At 47.8% G+C, this 20,745-nt stretch overlaps 1 protein-coding gene across 6 annotated transcripts in view; it reads left to right on the top strand.

The window, feature by feature from the left end:
* Positions 1–20,745, top strand: part of NRP2 (neuropilin 2) — a 112,650-nt gene that overhangs the window by 45,268 nt on the left and 46,637 nt on the right. For all 6 annotated transcript variants that reach the window (XM_040984536.1, XM_040984539.1, XM_040984537.1 and 3 more), the window contains exons 7-10: positions 1,378–1,533; positions 13,220–13,364; positions 15,934–16,283; positions 17,974–18,118. In XM_040984536.1, the coding sequence (XP_040840470.1) occupies positions 1,378–1,533; positions 13,220–13,364; positions 15,934–16,283; positions 17,974–18,118 (796 nt within the window). The remainder of the gene's footprint in view (positions 1–1,377; positions 1,534–13,219; positions 13,365–15,933; positions 16,284–17,973; positions 18,119–20,745) is intronic.

Raw genomic sequence — 20,745 nt, forward strand, 5'->3', positions numbered from 1 at the left:
TGTGGAGGTGTGAACTGAACACACAGGTCTGTGGAGGTGTGAGCAGCTTCTCCTGCTCTTGTTTGTTGAAAGCCCTGCCGTTGGGGCTTTGCACACAGCTCTCAGAAGAACACATGGGAAAATGTCAGCACCGGGGAACACAACTCGAGTTGCCCAGATGCTCCAAAGCAACTCTTCAGACCATTGTTTGCTTTCTTTCTAAGACTTGCAGCTCCTGTTGAGTAATCGTCCTGCCCCGCAGACTGGTCCAGCAATCAGCCCCTGGGAAGAAGTAAACAGAGGAAGCTAGCCCCATACCAGATCTATGACTGCTTTTATGACACATGGCAGACAGCCTTGTGACCCATTGACAAGTCTGTCCTAGCTCTGATGTGACACACTGACCTCTGTTCTAAGAAGGGCACTACTGAGCAGACAACAGGAAAGGGAGAATGGCCACTTAGAAACTCCAGGAGCCCACACAGGTCGTAACAACACAGCCTTAAGGCCATCTAGTGCATCTCTCCTCTCGGCTTTTCCAAAAGCAAAGCTTTGGGGAAGTTCTTTAATATTGGCATTCCATTGGTCCTTACTTTGAGTGCCTAGGTTATTTCTCCTAGTGCCATTCACCTGTTTCTTGATCACACAGATAGCACTGCCTACTTTTGAGTACATGCTGAGCACATAATCAGAGGCCAAGAAGTGCTTACTGAATTGAATTTTGCCACTGTATGCTGGCTGAATTTTGGTTGTGTGGAGATTGGGGAGTGACACACAGCAATTTCCAAATGGGTTTGGCACTGTGGGAGGGAATGTTAGCCATGCTCATCGTAGAGTGAAAGGTCAGGCTTCGTGCATAAGCCTAATTGCCTGGGCAGACTCTGCATGCCCTCTGACCTCCTAGTGACCTGAGCGCAAACACACAATAGAGCCAGGGAGTGTGGGGAGGGGAGACAGTTGGGACTGGAGCTTTTGCTCAAGAGCATCCTAAGTGGATTGGATTGGATTGGGCTGGATTGGAGTGGAGTGGATTAGTTGCCATTGTTTCTTTTATGTAGCTCCTGCTCTCACCATCCAAGACAGACAGCAGTTTAGTAAGAAGAGATCAGAGTTCTAGATGCTCAGTGGTTATTCTGAGAAGAAATGAACAATGTCTATTCAGATTTGCAAGCGGAAAGAAATATGATCAAGTTGCATTTTCAAGGTGTCCCATTCAGTGTCATGTTCATTTGATTTTCATTGTTCGGTGAAACTCCAGACTGACACTAATTACAAAGAACATCTCAGCGAGTCGCAGGCACAGGCTGTGAGCTAAGTACACTAGTGGTGTCCTTTGTGGAAAAGCCAGGGGCTGCAGGGCTTGAGGCTCCTTGTGACTCCTCCCCCTCTCTTCCACAGGTGGATCTTCGCTTTCTAACTGTGCTCACAGCCATTGCAACACAGGGGGCAATTTCCCGGGAAACCCAGAATGGCTACTACGTCAAATCCTACAAGCTGGAAGTCAGCACTAATGGAGAGGACTGGATGGTGTACCGGCATGGCAAAAACCACAAGGTAAATGGCAACAGGGCAGGAAACATGGGGGAAGAGGACCCCACGCCTGGGAGGTGGCCTTGTTTAGTGGGGCAAGGGGTACGCTGCTCTGGAAATCTTTCTTACGCAAAAGTCATTGCAACACCTTTTTCCCTGCCAGCCTGGCTGCAGTTGCTTCTTGCACAGCAGAGAGAAATTGCAAAAGTGCTCTCTGACTGCAAATGAAGGGGAAAATGCGCTCCCAGTCCGTGGGCCCCAACTCAGGATTCACCGAGCGTTTATGGCCTGAGTCCCTTTCCGCATGCTGGGTTAACAATCACAAAACCACATGAAACTGCAGTTCAGGAGCTGCCGAGGTCTGGCAATGAAAGGGCCCAAATCCTAGGAGGGAATCATATTGTCCGGGAAAAAGAAAGAGAACAATAAATAATGAGGAGAAACCTGATGTGTCAGGGATGGGCTCTGACCTGGCCAACAGGCTTAGCAGCGCACCATTGAGGCATCCCGGCTGGGGCCTTCAGTGTCCTGGGTTCCCGGAAGTGTGTTTCACCTGGGTGGCGTGGGCCTTTTGTTGTACATGTGGATGTCTAGCACTCGGCTTATTTAAAACATGTGGCACGCTGGGTCTGCAGCTGACACTGGGCATGTACTAGCTCTGTGGCACCTGGCACCTGTGGGGATGGCTTCTGAGATACAGTCAGCATCTTACCTGAATGGGAATAGAGCTTGGTGGCGGGCGGGAAGGTCTGTACTGAGGGCTCAGGCCCTAGCAGCTCTGTGCGGAGTGGACATAGGAAGGTGGGGGAAGAGGCTGGATCTGAGATCTAGAAGGAGAGAGTAATGCCTAGGAATTCCTAGCAGTTGCTCTCCTTCCCTGGAAGTCTCAAAACCCAGAGACCCAAGATGTCTTCCAAGGGGCTGCCCCTCCCTACCCCCAGGCATCTTGTTCTTTCCGGTGAACCTGGAAACCCAGAAAGGTTGACAATCCTAGGAAATGTGACTTTTTAAAGGAGCAGGGTTTTAACAAATTAAAATTGTCATAGTAACGTGCCACCATTTATCTGGAAATTATGGTTTTCACACATTCTGGGAATCACACACAAAATGTGCCCATTTCTCCTATGAGAAAATGTGGGGTGCTTAGTAATGGCAAGACATCCTCACCTGGATATGTAAGCCAGGTATGATTTGCCATTAACCAGATTCAGGAAGAGCTGCCAGACTTCAGTGTGTGTGTATGTTGGGGGGCAAGGAGGGATGGTATGGGCACTGGGGGTTGAGGATAGCAAGGTGAATCAGCATTAGGTGCTGTGAGCTCCGGGCTAAGTCTTCACACCCTCCTCCCTGCTTCTTTTCCACTTGTGCCTTCTCTTATAGTCCATCCTTTACAATGAAAAACTAGGCAGCCAGCAGTGGGGTAGGGGTGAGTGGTGGGGACGAGCTAGAGACTCACCTGACCATCTCCCTGTCCAGGCTCGATGACTAAGCAGCACCAGCCAGAGGGATACTGGAGCATAAGCTGATTTTAAAAGCACACAGATGGGCCAGGATGCTATTTAAAACACCATTTGTAGGAAATCTGCTTTCGGAAATACCTTCGCACTGCACATTTGGAGAGAGCGAGGTCCTCCCTGGCTTTGGCCCTGGCATTCCTTGCTCAGGGAAGACAGTCCCAAGGACTGAATGACTTCCTGGCCTCTAAGACCATTCAACTCAACCGCGTCCTACTGAGTACACCTTACCTCCCCTTCCCACCCTCAACCGCATATCTATCCCCAGCAGCCTAGGACGGACTTTTGGCTTTATTTTTGTTTTTCATTTAGTGAATCAATCTTACCCAGAGAGTGCTGAAGCAGAGGAAAAGCCTTTTCTGTCCTCCATTGTAATTTTGTCCCTTTGGGACTTGGAAGGAGGGAAATGGAAAGTCTGCCAATTAGGCCTTGTCCCCATCCTCATGCCCCTCGCTCCACCATGGCATGGTGGGCAGGCAGATGGACCTCTGCTGTCCCTTCAATAGCAGATCTCTGTGGATTGCGCATGTATAACACAGGAGTGTATACAGAAGGAACAGGCTCAGTATCACTGGTGGTCCATCAGCCTAGCTCTCTGGGCTGTAGGGGCTGAAATGGCAGATAGATTTGTTGAGTGAACCATGCCAGATAGATTTGTCAAGTCAGCTGCATGAAAGGGAGGGGAGGGCGAGGGAGGAGGGGAGTCAGGAGCAGCCTTGGGGAAAAGCTTCATCCATGCCGGGTGCCACCACTGAGCTTCTCTTTGTGGCCGCTGCATGATGGGCACTGTGCCAAGCTAAATGGTGCTAAGGGGGTGAGGGATGGCTTGCAAGAGAACTTCCAGGGACTTAGAAGAAAAAAGCAAAGCAGAGATGGAGGCAGCAGGCTGCTTTGTCATGCAGGGGAAGGGCTTGCCAATGCCTTCCTGAGGGTGCAAGGCGGGAGTGGGATGTTTGGGGCAGAAATGCGGGGAACTCAATTTCAATTCACTGGTCACTGTCACCACCAATGTGATATTTCAAAGATGGGATTGGGGAAATTGGAGCAAAATAAGATGAATGAGATGGTTGAAGATGGCTGTGCTATACCCTTGCAAAACACTGAGCCAAGGTGAGCCTGGACCCAAGGGAAAACGACTCTTGTCACTGCCAAGGGATGAGAAAGGCTATTCAACTCTTTCGCAGCCTCTCCCAGCCAAGGAGCAGCCTCTTAGTTTCTTTCCATCCAGCAGGTAGCCTGTAAGAAAACCAATCACGCTGTGGCTGGTGTATGACGAGTTTGACGCTGGCAAATATAGTCCAGGCACACAGACCACAGCCTAGCCCAGCTCCAAATCCTTATCCAGTTCCACATGCCATAAGTATGAAACCTATGATTTTCATACAGGGCAGATCCCTCCATGTGCATATTTAGGGGGTAACCACAGGCAGAGAATTTGTCTGCCTGATGGAACCCATATCCAAACCATGTGCCCCACTAGATTATACAAATTGCTTCCCAAATATTTCTTCAGAAACCACAAGTGACAACTACTGCTTTCTGTTTCACTAGCTGTATTAGCAACATCACAGATGTAGTCCCAGTGTTGTCAGGATAGTCGGAGGCAGGGTCACATATGTGTGTACTTTCCAGCACAATCATGTGCCAGGAGAGGCATATGGAGAATGACATAGCAAGCCTCAAGGCACAAGGCCTGGGTCAAGGGCCTGCCCTTCTCTGAGAGGCTGATCCCAGAGTCTGTAACAGGGGAAAGTGTGTGCCTTAGGAATAGAGTCATTACCAGTGGCAAGGGACAGGGCCAGAGGCCAATGCCCTAGTCATCACTTCTCCCTTATTTGGTAAATCTGTGCATCTCCCTGGTTGACATAGCTTTGGTTACGTTGCCCTTAGCCATGGTATTGCTGGGCTATTTTCAGGTATAGGGAAGATATTTATGCTAAGAGTGTGTCCACCCTGATTGGGAATGAGAGGATGGGGATGGAGATAAGATTTGGGACCAGGAATTTGGGAGATTACTCCATAATCATTGGCTCCAAACTCATCATGTTAATATAATGACAACCACTAAGGAATTCACAGAACCCTCAGGCACTGACTTATTCCTTTCAGAATGTGGTAGCATCTCACAGTCTGTAGAAGTAGCACTCCAAGACTAAAGAACTTGCCTCAGGGGCTGGGGCATGTTGGAACCCCTGTGGGGAAGGCAACTGGCCTTCCTTTCGGCTGATGTTGTTGATAGTCTGCCTGCATATGACTCTGCTCTTTCTGCATCCAGAGGATGATGGGCCTTTGGGGTGCTCAGTAGAGGCTGAAAAGAGCCCCTATTCCCCAAGAGGCTCCTGCAAATGTAGCTCTGAAGATGGCTCTGATTCATATAGCCTGACTCGGAGGCCAGGCTCCTCCCTATGGGTGAGAGGGTCCCTGTCACAGAATGTGAGGAAAGAGAATTGAAGGAAGTTGCTACCTGTTTGGGTTGACCATATGCCTTCAAAACAAACGCCTCACTTCAAAAGCCCTCTCTGCCCTGTGTTTTTCTGAATTAAACTACACCATTGCTGAACAAATGGCTTGCAAGGAGAAGGAATGCTATGAGAAAACCAAACCCCCAAGTCTGCAGGCTGATAGAAGTGTGTGACATCTGTTTTCAAGGCTGCTCTGAGTGGCTCCACCAGTGTCTCTGTCCACCCAAATGGAGTGGTGCTGCAGCCTCTGCTGGCAGAGACACTGAGATCTGCAGATGGTAGCCTTTCTGCAGCTATAATTAATGTATTAGGCCTGCAAAGCTCTTCTTGCATAGAAGCAAGTTATCAATTTAAAAAGTAACCTGGGCCCCATGGGGTATTTATCTGCCTCTTTTTAAATCAAGCCTGGAAGGAACAGTAATATGTCCTCCAGACCTTCCCCCGAATCCAATGGGCCTGTACCCAGGCTACTTCAGATACAAGTCATTCACCCTAACCTCAAGTCTTGGGTAGGGATGCAATGATTGCCTCAACTGACAAATTTGTGTTTTTGAAACAAACATTGCTTTTTCACCCTGAAGGATAACTGGCTTGTCTGTATTCCTTTTGTGGTGCTCATTTTGTTGGCTTGTGTGTAAGGTTAGGATCATGACTCAAATCCTAATCATGGGCATCAGCCTCCCAAAGTCATGGACGTATCTGCCTCGTCCATCCATGTTGGAGTGTGCTCTGCCCTTTCCAAGTTCAAGTCCTCTGTTACCTGCTCCCCTCGGTTATCACTGAGAAGAATCCAGTGCCTTAGGTAATTAAGTTTGCCCCTCATCCATTTGCCACAGGATGAGGTCAGACCTTTAGCCTCTCCGCATAGGAAGTTCAGAGGAAAATTTCATTATACAGAAGCTTGAACTTTCTCTCTAACAGGCTCCTGGGTCTGGCATCACCCAGTTATGGGTGCTGAATTGTCTCCCAGAGCCGAGGCCAGGTTCCCTGACACTGACAGACTTCTTGATGCTGAGCTCGTGCTCGCAGACTAAGACTGTGTTACAGAAACCCGTGGCACAGAGCTCATAGGCAGCATGGGGGGCTAATGGAAAGCTTTCCTCGCTCCTCTCCAGCAAGCCTAGGTGAACGTTTCCATGCTGTTTTCTCCTGGTGGATTGCCACACTCTTTGCTCTCTTCTTCCCCTAGCTCTGTGGCTTGTCACATTCCACCAGATGGGGCACATAGGCGGGGCACATGTTCTGAGCCTCCTACCCTGTTCCCTGGCTCTCTTTTCTCCCATGTAGCACTCAGGGGCACCCGCGTAAAGACATCTTCAGACACTCAGGAAGAGGTTTTCAGGTGTACAGGGCCATTCCCCCCGCCCCCATCCAGCTTGGGTGTCTGTGTTTCTCCTTCCCTCTCTGGCCTGGAGAACCTTGACCATGGGATCCAGCACTCTTCCCCCACCTCATCTTCTCCTCCAGCCCCTGGTCCCTGAGCTGCCCTCTTCTTCTCTCCTCCCTGATGCTTTCCTGTCTCAAATCCTGAAACCCTAATCCTGTTAGTAGGCTATGTTCCAGGGCTCAGCGTCTCACTGGGGGTAACCTAATCCTGCATTAAATCTAGCAGCCCCACAAGGCACTCACAGATGGGGATGTGCACATCCACCCACCAGCACCCGCTCGCAAAGAGGAGCCTCTCTGCCCCCGTCTCCTCTGTGACAGGGGAAAAAGTGCCTGATGACAAAAACAGCCCGAAAGTGGAGGAGGAGGTCATCACAGCCGGGAACGAGCTTTTGGTTGTCAGGGGGCTTCCATGTCTTTCCCCAGCCCTACACGCCTTCTCTCTCTCTCTCTTCCTCTCTTATATATATTTATATATATAAACACACAGACACATCTCTTTTGACTGTATCTGGCTGAGTTCCCACTTCTACTAGAATGAAAGCAGCTTTAGGGGAAAAACATTTTATAGACTTGAAGGAAGAATTTTAAGAGAGAAATGGCAAGACCATGATTTATGAACAGGACAAAACCATACCCATTACCTTAACATCATTTTTGCCCAATATCACAGCCCCCTCTCCCCAACTTGCCCATTTGGGGCAACAAATTAATTAAAGGAGATAGCTTTCATTGATTAAGCATTTATTTTTATGTGTAGATCTGATGGCTGGTTTAAGAGCAAATGCAAGGTAGGCAGTGCGGGAGGCAGGACAGGCTCTCCATTCTGCAGTCAGCTCAAGCGCATGCACTTGTTTCTAGGGTTGATTTTTTTGAAACTGGGCTACTGGTTACCTGGTTCTGTCCTCTAATCTTTCCACCATTTTCTTTTCTGTATGGTTTATTCTCCCCCTCCTCCTTGAATGTCTATGCCAAGTAGAACTTGGATGCCATGAAACATTTATTAGTGGAGAGAGAGAGAGAGACTTATTTAAGAAAAGAAGACCATCTCATACACAATCGCTTCCTCAGGGCTCCAGCACTGTGTTGTCTTTGAAAACTTTTCTTGCTCTTTTATTCTGCTATCCCTGGAGCTGGGAAAGTTCAGGCATTCTCAGCAGAATAGAAGAGTAGGTCATCATGTTGGGAGTGAAGAAACAGGTGCATGCAAACTGAAGACCAAAGCCCATTTCCAATTGGAGCATTGCCACGTGAGGAGGGAAAGCATGAGTCTACCAAAGTCTCAACTCGTAGAGTACTCTAAACCAGTCAGGTAATGCTAAGGACCTGTGCAGTGTCTCCTCCAAGCAGATCCAAGACTTCCATAGGCTTTTTCATTGTGCTCCTGAGACAGACATCATAACATATAGTGTGACACCATCCTGGTCACCTAGATGTTGATAGTAAGCATGAGTGGTATATAGGAAAAGGATTTTGAATAGCAGAACATTTCCCCATCTAAAAACCTAGAAGGTAGGCACCTGCTGTACCCAGTGGTCTCAACAGTACTAGAGTCACTACAGGTCCTCAAAGACTAGAGAAGAGAGGTGAGTAGAAACTGAATGGAAAACAGCAAAGATGACTGCAAAAACTATCACTGATGCCTTCTAGCTAGATGATGGATGGGTAGATGGGTGGAGAAATGGAAAATTTCTTTCACAATGTGATATGTATTAAAGTGTTCATGCCTTGTAGACTAGGGCATGGTCAAAACATGCTGCTTTTCTTTTCCTGGTCAGGGGGGTATATAGAGAGATTGGTAAATAGTCACCAAACTGGGATGTTGGAAAGCAGCCTATTTAATTGGCAGATGTACCCTCTCCTCCAGAGGTGCAAATCAGAAAATCCATGATATGTTGCAGCTTTTCAGAATCTGCTATACTGAAGACCAACCAAAGATCTCAAAAATCAATTGACAAGTGTTGGATTCAGTTCAGAATTCAGCAAGACACCAATGAATTATCCAAACCACTTTGTGTCCCAAATTGTTTCTTAAACTTCATATTTAGAGATGAACCAGAAATTTTTATGTACAACCTAACTTTTTCCCCCCAACACACATACTGACACACATGTGTTTAATAATCTCAGCAAGTCAACGTTATCCCCAGAAAACTAGGGTCACCTTGGATGTACTCCTGAATTTCCTTTGGGCTGTAATGCAGATTTATTAAGAGTTTTTTTTAAGGATTTATTTATTTTATTTGAAAGTTATAGCTACAGAGAGAGGGGGAAATGGCTACAACAGCCAGAGCAGAGCTCATCTGAAGCTAGGAGCCAGGAGCTTCTTCCAGGTTTCCCACATGGGTACAAGGGCTCAAGAAATTGGGCCAGACCATTAGCAGGAAGTTGGATCAGAAGTGGAACAACTGAGACTAGAACTGAAGTTCATATGGCATACAAATGACACAGGAGGAGAATGTCTGATAAACCACTGGGCCAGCCTCAAGAGTCTGCTTTCAAAATTAATAAAACGATGTCTAATTTTTACAGCAGATGCTAAAATTCTATCATTGTATTTGAAGTCTGCCGGTTTTGACACAGCATACACTGTTCATCCATTGATTTTTCCCCAAATATGGGCATCTTACGACAGTTAAGGCATGAATATTTTCAGCTTCAGCATGGATCTTGGGGGTCAACAGTTTGTAGAGCTTGAACTTATGCAACTGTACAAATACCCATTTATTTCTTGTGACTTCATTTCTACTCTAACATCTGTCTTGGGAGCCAGTAGGAAGGGTGGGTTAAAGCAGTGCCCATCCACATGCCTATTATTGACTTGCTTGTCCTGCAGGAGAAGCCAGGGTATCTAAGGTTTATTGATTTGCCTGTAGTGATTCAGCGAGTCGGCAGGGAATAGGAAATAAAACCAATTTCCTGGCATCATTTCCCATGCATACAACCCTTTACCTTTCAATGCACAGACTGGAAGCCAAGAATCTATCTCAGGGAATTTGATCAGAAAACATATGAAGGGTGATTCTGAAGCCACAGAAGCATTGAGAAAGTCATAAAGATGCATAATATATGATAGCATTTACCAGCTATAAATAGGGGGGATGCTTAGAGAAAAAAATAGAGACCTTGTAAATCCATTGGGTCAGGAGAAATAGAAACTGCTTAATATTTCATTAAAAATGGATTTTCATAAATTGCACTTTGATATTGTTGGGTGAAAAACAATACGTAAGGACTAAGGCGTTGTTATTCATTACTCCTGGTTATTAATAATTTGAACTGTTATGGAAGGAACACATCAAGGTACATTCTCCCTGTGAATGGGGCACTTGCCACATGTTCTGAGTGCTAGTTGATGTGTATAAAAACCCACTGCACTTATCCACAGAAGCACTTAGCTTCCAAAGGGACAGCAGGTTACAAAAATGTCCTGCTATAGGAGTGGACACACTTGGAGCAATTCCAGGAAGGCTCAGTGTCTAGGGGACCAGAGAGGGCTGTACAAACCAACTTGTATAATCCCCTCATTTAACAGAGGGGGAAGTCAGGGCCCAAGGGAGGTGGAGATATTTGTCCACTCTTCCAAGCTAATTAGTAGCAGAGCCCAGATCCTGGCTCCTGGTTCAGTGATAATGGTTTTTCCACTCTGCCTCACTCAGCATAAGAGGAGTGTGCCCAGTTGAATGAAGTATGATGGTGTTTCTGCAGCAGAGTCCAGAAACCAAAGCAGATAGGAACACATACTCTACAGCACACAAGGAACCTGGAAGAAACTAGCCTGAAATATGAAGGATAGCTGGAAGCCAAGCAGAAAAGAGCCTTAGTGTAATTCTGGGTTGGGGGAGTGAGTCAAGTGGAAGGGCCAATGCAACTTAATCTTGAGCGGCCAAGAAGAAAGTCTATGGTAACTAAGCGGTGCACTTGCTCCCCTTGGTGAACGCTGACTCTGTGAGCTGGGTTAAGGATCTATACCCAACGTCTGTGGCCATGCATTCCTGGGCACACCAGTCCCTCCCTGGCCATGTGTGCTGCACACACACAAGCAGCCACACAGTCTAAACACGCAATTGCCTCCTGATCGAGGAAGGGAAGAAGAGGCATCTCTGTTGTCTGCCAAAGCTGAGAAATGAAGGGGTCAGATAAGATAAAATTGGATATTAAAAGCACATAAGACGTGCTGTGTTCCTAAATGGGAGCAGCGTGGTGCGTGTGCTGTGGATTAGCAGCTGTGTTAAAGTTCACAGGCACTCAGCTCTCCAATTATGTATTCACATGGCAAAGAAAGCTGTTTTCCCCCATCTGAACTCCGTAGCCTTTCCTGCTGGAGGCCACACACACAGTCACCATTGCTATCCTCAGGGAGCCATCCAGAGGTGGCCCCTGTTGCTCACAGCACCCGTCCGAAATCAGCAGAGTGCTGCATTGGCTTGCTCCTTGCCAAAACAAAGCACAAACAAAGCCCGGGCTTGTGTGTAGTGCTGAGAGAACGGATTCATCTTTTCCTTGAGTTCGCTGCCTCTGTCCCTGTTCCTCTCTCAAGGTCCAGGGCCCTTTTTCAGCATCTAGGAAGCAAGAGCTTCTCCTAAAATCCTGCTCTTTAGTTCACGCAACCCTTATCTCTCCCCTACTGCTTCCTACAGGCTGGTGCCAGGCAGCCAGCTCTCATCCTCTTTCCTTGCCCTTCTTCCTCCCTTGCACTCCCTTTCTCTTTTTGCTCCTCCTCATCTTCATTCTGTACAGGAAGTGACAAAATTACACCTGCAGGAAAGGAGTGGCTAAATGGGAGTTTTAACAGAGTATAACAGGCTGATGATTACCTGTTTTCTTCACTTGGTTGTGAAAGCTATGATGGCTCCCACTATCTACCCTTAACCTCCTGAGTGTGTCGTTAAATGATGTTCCCTAAATTTTGACCGTAGTAAGTGGGAAATATAGAAACTTCAAGGCTGCCAGAGAGTAGAGTTTGGCAGTTCATGGAGAAGAGCTGTATTATCCATTGACTCTAGACTCTTCTACTATTGTCCAGAGTCATCCTTGAGTGGCATTATAATTGCAGCAAGGCCACCTCCTTCAACACTCAGTTGGAGACCTTACAGGCTCCACGACACCCAGCCACCAACATAAAAGTTGTAAATGTGTTCAGAGAGACCAAGGTCAATCTAGGAAAACATAAGCTTAAAGCATAAAATCTTGGCAAGGGCTTTGGCTCCACTCAGACATTTCTACAGCTTCAAGTTCCTCATCAGTAAAGCAGAGATAATAATTCCTGCCTGCTGGGATATTATAGACATAATTGTGTTTATACAGTGCTATACTAAAAAGTATTTAGATAAACCTAGTGCCCTGTTACTCCTGCTCCCACCTTGCCAGTGCCCCAATACCTAGCATGTCTTGGTTATAATGAGCCAAAGCATCCAGATCCCCTATGCCGGGGACATCCTTGATGGTGGTAGACTCGGCTGAGTGTCTAGCCTCTCGGTTGTCATGGCTGGGGCAGGCATGGTTTAGAAGTGACAGTGTGTTAGTTTTTCCCTTCTGACCTTATCCAAGGAAACCAAGAGAAAATTGCATATCCTTGCTGCAGTTTCTTCTTTTTTTCCATCCTTAATGGAGGGTACAGAAGGCATCAGGTCCATATGGTGGCTATTGACGCAGGCCATCTGGGCCGCCAGGCCTGGCTTCCACCACGGTGGATCAGACTCTCTGCGAAAAGCCTTTCCTCCCAGAAGAGCTGAGCTGGTCAGATGGGGACAGGGATGGATTTCATTACAGGGTGGGGACCACAGTGAGAGGAAGTCAGAGCAGGACTCAGAGGGAGCTGCCAGCAACAAAGACCAGAGAGAACGTGGCCAGAGTTGATTGACACTGGGGCACCAGCACGTAGCTGGTACCCCTCATATACTCACAGATAGACAGGCATTTCAGTAATGTGTGCAAATGATTGGAATGCTCTGCAAATATTCCTGTAGCCTGCAATACGAGGGAGTGTCAAGTTCACGCCAGTGAGTGAGGGCTGCTAGCTGAAAAAGCTGGCTTTTCCACTTCACTTTTAAGGGACATTCTCTCTCTCTCCTGAAGTGTTGTGCTTTTCAAGGCACCTTCCTAGACTCACTCTCTGCCTAGAGGCAAAATTTTCCTTCCCTTCAAGAGTTTCTGCGAAGACCATTTATTGTTTTCAAGTTGAAGCAATGTGAGAAATTGAATTTTTTCACTGAGTACCCAGAATAACAACCCCCTGATTATTTTTAAACTTGAGAGGTATAACATTCATCAGAACTTTCCAACGGTGCTCACCTGGCAGTCCTGCCAGCAGGATTTGGTAACCTACTCTTGTGTCTCATGGTGCAGGTGTTTCAGGCCAACAGTGATGCCACGGAGGTGGTTCTGAACAAGCTCCATAGCCCGCTGCTGACCAGGTTCATCAGGATCCGCCCACAGACCTGGCACTCGGGCATTGCCCTCCGGCTGGAACTCTTTGGCTGCCGGGTCACAGGTGAGGAGGGACCCAAGGGGTGGGGAGCTGGCCATGTCCTGGGCTTTTCTCTCTCCTGTAATCCTGGCAGAAGGATGGATTCAAGAACTCCAGTCCTACCAGTATTCGTCTTTTTATTCATTCATTTGATATATCCTTACTGAGTGTCTTGTATTTTGCTAGCTAACACTTACATGTATTTAAACATTTATTTATTTGTTTGAAAGGCAGAATGACAGAGAGCAAGGTCCTCACATCTCCTGGTTCACTCCCTAAATGGCTGCAAGAGCCAGGTCTGAGCCAGACCAGAGCCAGGCCAAAGTGAGGAGCCAAGAGCTCCATTCTGGTCTTTCATGTTGATGATAGGAACCCAAGCATTTGGGACTTCTCAGGCACATTAAGAATATGGATGAAAAGCAGAGTAGCTGGGATGCAGACCTACACTCTGATATGGGATACAAATATTGTGAGTAGGAACTTAGGCTGCTGTGCTACAGGCAGCCCCAAATTAGCCAGCCTTTACTGAATGCTGGCATAGTATCAAGGTGCATTGTCACCTAATGTGTTTTACTTTTATTATCCTCATGAAAACTCTATGAAATTGTCATTATTATCCACCTCATCTTATAGATAAGGAAGTTGACATGTAGAAAGCTAGTTTATACTCCAGGAAGAGAAAGAGCCAGAGAGTTTGAGTCCATTCTCCCTTCTCCTCTAACATTCTGCTTCCTAACCTGGAGCAGAAAATGCATCTGTCCCTGTGGAAATCATGGTGGGGCCTATGGACAAGACATGTGAATGGAAAAACCAACTCAAATATAAACTCAAAATCAAGACACCTATATGAAGACATTGGCTCCTGATCACTGGAGATGCCTTGTAGGGGATTTGACCTGATCCAGAAGGATCTCCTTGAGGAGGTGATAACTGAGCTGAAGTTAAAGCACAGATAGGCAGATAGTGAAGAGAGGAGGGAAAATGCACCTAGCAGTAGTCACAGCTTACACAAAGACATGATGGAAAGAGGGGCCGAGGGGCATGGACTAAAGAGAACTACAATAGGAGCATGGGTGCAGACAAGAGATAACGGATTTATGAATGATCTAATCTTCGTCTCATAGACTTGTCTTCCAGCAGGCAAGTGGGTCTGCAGTGTAGATCCATCCACCTGTAACTCCAGCTATGGCAGATCATACTTCAGGGTGTGACCTCATTTGAGGCTCCTGCTTTAATAAGCTTGCATTCATGCAGTCTCTCCATCTTTGTTATCAATTTTTTGTATACCATCTTGCCTGTTTTGCAACAGTGCTATTAGGTGAGTGGGCAGGGACTGATAGGGAAACCAAAATACACAGAGGCTGAGAAACCTGCCCAAAGTGCCACAAGGACAAGGTGAAGAAGCACTGAACCCTGCTTCTCTCCTATATGTGTGGCTCGTTCTAACCCCTTCTAGGGGGCTGCTTCCCGTCCTCTCCACATTACTGTCCATAACAGCAGGACTGTCCCAGGATCAGCAAGAAATTAGTTCAGACTTGTTTTCTAGAATATTGAAGAGAGAGAAGCAGTGAACTTGAAGCATGGGGACAACCTGAAGGGTTTTTTAAATCTGTGAACCAGTTTGCAAGTATTTAATGCACACTTATTCTAGAGCCTGCCTTGTCCAACATTTATTCATTCGTTCATTTTCCAGCCACTTATTTGTTCCACAAATACTGTGTGTGAGGTCCCACACTGGGAGCTGGAGATCAAAAGTGAACAAAATAGAGTTCTTTGACATCATGGAACTTTCTGGCGAAGAAGCCAGATAGATAATAAACAAGTGCAGGTACTGGATAATTGCAGGCTATACGGTGATTATGTGAATGTATAAAATAAGGGTGCTGTGAGAAAGAAGGAATGGAGGGACCTCCTGACTGCATGGTGTGTTTGGGGACAGTCTTTCTGTCCCCACGCAGAAACCTTGAGGATGAGTAGAAGTTTCTGTACAGACTTTGGAAGAGAAGAGTATTGGGGGTGATGGGAACAGCATGTGAGCAGGATCCTGGCAGTGAAGAGTTGTGCTAACCATGTGGGAGTAAAGACCCAATGCCGACCCCATGACAGTTCTCATCTAGTTGGCAAAATGATCACCCAGGGAATAATTCACTGCTGAGCCAAAATCCTCCCCCACCCCACCATCCCCAAAAGGCATTGGCAAGGATGTGCCTAGCACATTCTACGAGTCCTTGGATAGAGCCACAGCAGCCCAGAGCTGTTCAATGCACCAAGCACTGTCCTTTGAGCTTCTTCCATTAGAAAAACTAATGGAATGCTCACAATAGTCCTCAAGAGGCTTCCCCTTAGAGCTGGGGAAACTGAGGCACAGAGCAATTAAAAAAAAAAAACTTCCTAGAATCATCCAGCTGGTAAGGGGCAAGTGAATACGAACCTGGGTGGCTGACTCCAAGGCCAAGTTTTTAAACACGATGATTCTCAGACCCAGTGTTTGCTAGCTGGGTTCATTTGCAGCATCCTAGTACCTTGTGGATGGTCATCTTTGTTTTATAGTATGTGACCCATGACCTCTGCCCTTGCCCTCCACCCTCTGCAGATGCCCCCTGCTCCAACATGCTGGGGATGCTGTCTGGCCTCATCTCAGATGCCCAGATCTCTGCCTCCTCCACCCGCGAGTACCTGTGGAGCCCCAGCGCAGTCCGTCTGGTGAGCAGCCGCTCAGGCTGGTTCCCTCGGATCCCTCAGGCTCAGCCAGGGGAGGAATGGCTTCAGGTGGACCTGGGGGCACCCAAGACGGTGAAGGGTGTCATCATCCAGGGAGCCCGTGGAGGAGACAGCATCACTGCAGTGGAAGCCAGGGCATTTGTGCGCAAGTTCAAAGTCTCCTATAGCCTCAACGGCAAGGACTGGGAATACATCCAGGACCCCAGGACACAGCAGCCAAAGGTAAGCTGTTCTAAGAGGATGTTCCAGCCATCCCACAGACAGAGAGGCTAACGAGCGTGTCTGGAATTGGAGATATGGACTTCCTATCTCAACAACAACAATCACATCCCTGCAATCCATAAAAATTAACAGATGATTATGTACCAGACACTGCACTAAACACATAGATGCTCTGATGATCCTTCAGCCTTTCTCCAAGGTAGGATTCACTTGTCATCCCTACTTTAAAGATGATCAGACTGAGACATGACATTCTACTCAGGGTCACACAGGGAGCCAGAGTAGAGCCAGGATACAGAAACCCCAAGTCTGGCTCCCAAGCCCAAAGTCCTAACTTCCGCTCAAGCACTACCTGTTTGTGATGTTCAGCACCTTTAAACCCTCTTCCAGATTAAGTTTCCTTAAAACTGAACGTCACCATGCAGTTATGTTTCCATAGTTGTGTTTGCTTAGATCCTTCACTCTTCTTATACTGAGGCAAGGGAAGCTTACTCTAGGTCCCAAGTTCAACCCAGTGCCATCTACCCTGATCATGACAGCAATAAAGATCAGCCCTCCACACAGGGGCAGGCTGGGACAGGGAATTGTCACACTCCTGTCCCTTGCAATGTTTATCTCCCTGCTCCTTGTTCCTAGGTTTCCCTTTATTTTATACCTCCCCCCCCCAAGGAAGGTGGCACTGCTGGCTTTGGTTGGCCACCTTTGCCAGCCAAATGTGCCCCTCCTAGATACCAGAGTAAGGGCTGGCGGGGGGGGGGGAGGTTGTGCCACGCTGGTTTACTTGTAGCTATCAACTGCAGAGGCTTGGAAAGGCCCAGGGCTCGGGAAAGGGAATCCTCAGTGGATCACGTAGAATGTGGACCACAAGCTTCCCCAGGGAGGGCTGCTTCTGGCTCTTCTTGGAAACGGAAGTGACCTTGACCAGGCTCAGAGACAATCTTCCCCCAGACAGCATACACTTTCTGGAACTGAGGACCTTGGGCATCCCGCAGGATGGGGTGGCCCTACAGCATCTTGGAGTCTAACCAATCACAGCCACTGACACGCCCCTTTCCCTAGGTGAGAGACAGAGGTGGCCAGATGTGTTTTCTGTAAAGTTTCCCACCTGGCTTCCACCATGGCAGCCCCCACCACCATCATCATTTTTGTGTAGTGGGAATTTGGGTTGTGTTTTCTTGAACTTTGCTTCTGCTAAGCAAAGGCTTGGGAACCGTCTCCAATACCATGAATGTGTGACCCAAGGGCATTGTCACTAGCCTAGAAAAGGGGGCGGTCATCTTCCCTTCAAGCTCTCATTGAAGCAAAAACTCTCCGTTCACTGGGATTCTAAATCCAGACTTTCAAACAGAAGGAAACGAAGTATCACTTTGTGAATAAACAGAGGATTTCAGAGCAGTCAGCCTAAACTGCCTTCTCTTCTCCCTTGCTAAAGTCAGCTTAAAACATATTTGGAGCCACACACACACACCCTCAGACTTGGTCTCAGGATAAAAGATACAACTCAACAATTGCCACTTCTGTCTGTTCCTCATATCCCTGGGCCCCTAGCCACCTTCCAAATGAGTAAAAACCTTGATCTGAGGATGAAATACTCATGGATGCTGCCCACTTGGTTGGATGTAAAAAGGGGAAAAGAAAACAGAGGGCAGGGAATCCACACCACAAGGCCTGAGCAAATGTTTCTCTGCAGCTGTTTGAAGGCAACATGCACTACGACACCCCTGACATCCGAAGGTTTGACCCTGTTCCTGCACAGTACGTGCGGGTGTACCCGGAGCGGTGGTCACCAGCAGGGATTGGGATGCGGCTGGAGGTGCTGGGCTGTGATTGGACAGGTAAGGTTCTGCTTTCTTTCCTGGGGGTTCACTCACGTGGATCCCAGGAGTCTCTGTTGGGGAGGGTGGTTGATGGGGCCGGCTATGCCCAGAGAAGCCCTACCAGGTGGACATGGCCACAGGCCCCTGGTCTTAGCCACGCCCTCAGACCACAGGTGCTGAAGCCGCAGGACTCAGTGCAGCATCTGAAGCCGTGTTTTTTTTTTTTTTTTTTTTTCAAGATCCCTCAGTTCTCTAACCCAGCTCTCTCAAAAACAAATCATAACTGCACACCACCCACCGCAATTCAATTAGACCCTGACTCTCAGGCCAGAGGGCTGTGCCTGTTGATTTAGGGAAGGAAAAAAAAAACCCTCATGATAATAAGGTAATCGGTTTATGTCTGAATCTGGCCTCCAGATGTCAGTGGCTAAGAGACTTCATTTTCATTTTGAGGCCACATCTGTAAAAGGCATTGATTGGCTTGGGAGGGACCCTGTGGTGGGAGAGCTAATGGCATCAGGGCTCCTAGATTATTCCTGTCCCACCCAGGTAACATAAGCTTGGGGCAGTGCTTTCCACTCTTCCCAAGGCGGGAGAGGCCCACAGAGTATGCCGATGCCTCCTTGTTTCCAAGAGAGGACCCTACCCTTCTGAGTCAAACCCTGCCGCTCCTAGAGGCACTGGCCTGCCTTTCTCACCAGGCTTGGTGCTAGATCTCACTCAGAGCTCACTCCCTGGCTGCCCAAGTGAGTTTCCAGGGCCACCCAGGACTCAGGGCCCAGATCTAGTGCCAGCAGGAGCCATCAGGCACACTAAGCAGACCAGCCTCTTCTCCATCAGGAACACAGGTAACCCTATTTTCTTGTCTGTACTGTACCTGGCACCAGCAACCAGGCAGGGAAGCTGAGGAAGGATTAATAATAGCATGTCAGAAAAGTCCTTTTGGCTCAAAGGGAGAAAATTATTGCCTGTGCCCTGGCTCACTGAGGTGCGCAGGCAGGAGACCGGGCCCAAGTTAGCTTCTCTCACCTGGGGGTCAAAGGCAGCCCCAATGAACACATGTTGGTAAGAAGACACCTGCTCCCCATTACATAGGGGCGAGGACATTGCAACCTGCCAAAGGTGTAGCACCTGTCCCCGTGCTATGCAGGCCAGCTTCACCTGTGGCAGCTTCTAGAATCAACGAGTGGGTATCGAGGTGATCCAGGAGCTTCCAGGGTCAAGTATCAATGACGTGATCCACAGTTTTCAAGCAAATCCATTTCACAGCTTGCTTCATACCACATACCGTGCGCGTGCGTACACACACACACACACACACACACACACACACACACACACACACACACACACACACACACACACACACACAGAGGCACATGAGTGTAGTGTCTTAGCAAGTTCATGGATTCTGGAAGCAGGCTGCCAGGTTCATGTCCTGCCTCCCTCCCTGTCACTGGCAGCATCACCTCGGATGAGCGTTTGGGGTTTCTCAGTGCTTCAATTACTTTACCTGAAGAATGGGAATGACATTAGTCCATCTGCATGCTCCAGGATTACTGTGAATGCTGAAAACACAATGGTTGTGAGAGGCCTTAACTGTTGCCTGGCACCCAGTAGCCAGTTAGGATAAATGAATGAGACTGAAACCCGGGGTTCCCAAAGCAGTGCTCAGCCTTGCTGTGGGGACTGCGTTCTGAAGTTATGTCACTCCTACCTTGCAGTGCCATTCTTGATTCATTTAATTGATTCCACACCCCACTGATGAGCATGATGAACGGTTTCAGGAATATATGTGTATGTGTGTGTGTGACAGACTCAAGACAACGGTGAGCCCAGACAGCAGAAGGCACTTGCCTGAGGTCACCTAATTCGCTGGGGGCCAACCCACTCTCCCTCTTCCTGCGCCTACCCCTCGTGGTCTGGCCTCGCTTTATGGCTGGCTGGACCATTGCTAACGACCTCTTCTTTTAGAGCTCTCCTAACCTGCCCCAAATTGCAGTGATGATGCTCAGCAGCAGGTTTCCCATTTCAAAGTCCTGCCTGACCATTCCCTGCAAGATCAGAGTTGAGTTACCCTGAGCCCAGCCTCCCTGCCTTTGAAGTTTCTGACATCTGGTTTCAATTTCTGGGGAGTGTTGCGTTTTGATGGGCAGTTACTTCAGAGCTCCCAGTACAAACACAGTGGGCACAGAGGCCGTCCACTGCTTCTTCGCTTTCCTCCCTCGCTGGCATTCAGTGCCCCTGGATTTAACATTGCCCCCACCCACCAGCTGACGGCCTGTTTGGCTACCTAGCATTTCCAGAAGCTGCTCTCCTTGCGTCATGTGGCTTTTTTTTTGGTTTCTTAAATCTCCATTCCTTTGTACTACTCATCTTTGGTTCACTTCTTCATTCCAACTCCCATCCCAACCCCCCCCCCCCAAAAAAAAAAACAGTCACAAAAAAACAATCATTGGCTGGGTTGAACTCCTACAGTGAAATAATTGGACAGCTTGCTTTACCTGGTAGGTGAGTTTGTTTGTGTTTTGACTCATTACTTCTTCCTTGCTGCCCATAGTTTGTTTTACAATTGAGTTTGAGATTCTATGACACAGTGACAAATTTGAGTTTATGAATTAGGATGCTTCGAGGTTATTTGCTAT

Source organism: Ochotona curzoniae, unplaced genomic scaffold, assembly GCF_017591425.1.
Source record: "Ochotona curzoniae isolate NIBS_2020 unplaced genomic scaffold, NIBS_Ocur_1.0 contig_4148, whole genome shotgun sequence".
Classification (NCBI taxonomy): domain Eukaryota; kingdom Metazoa; phylum Chordata; class Mammalia; order Lagomorpha; family Ochotonidae; genus Ochotona; species Ochotona curzoniae.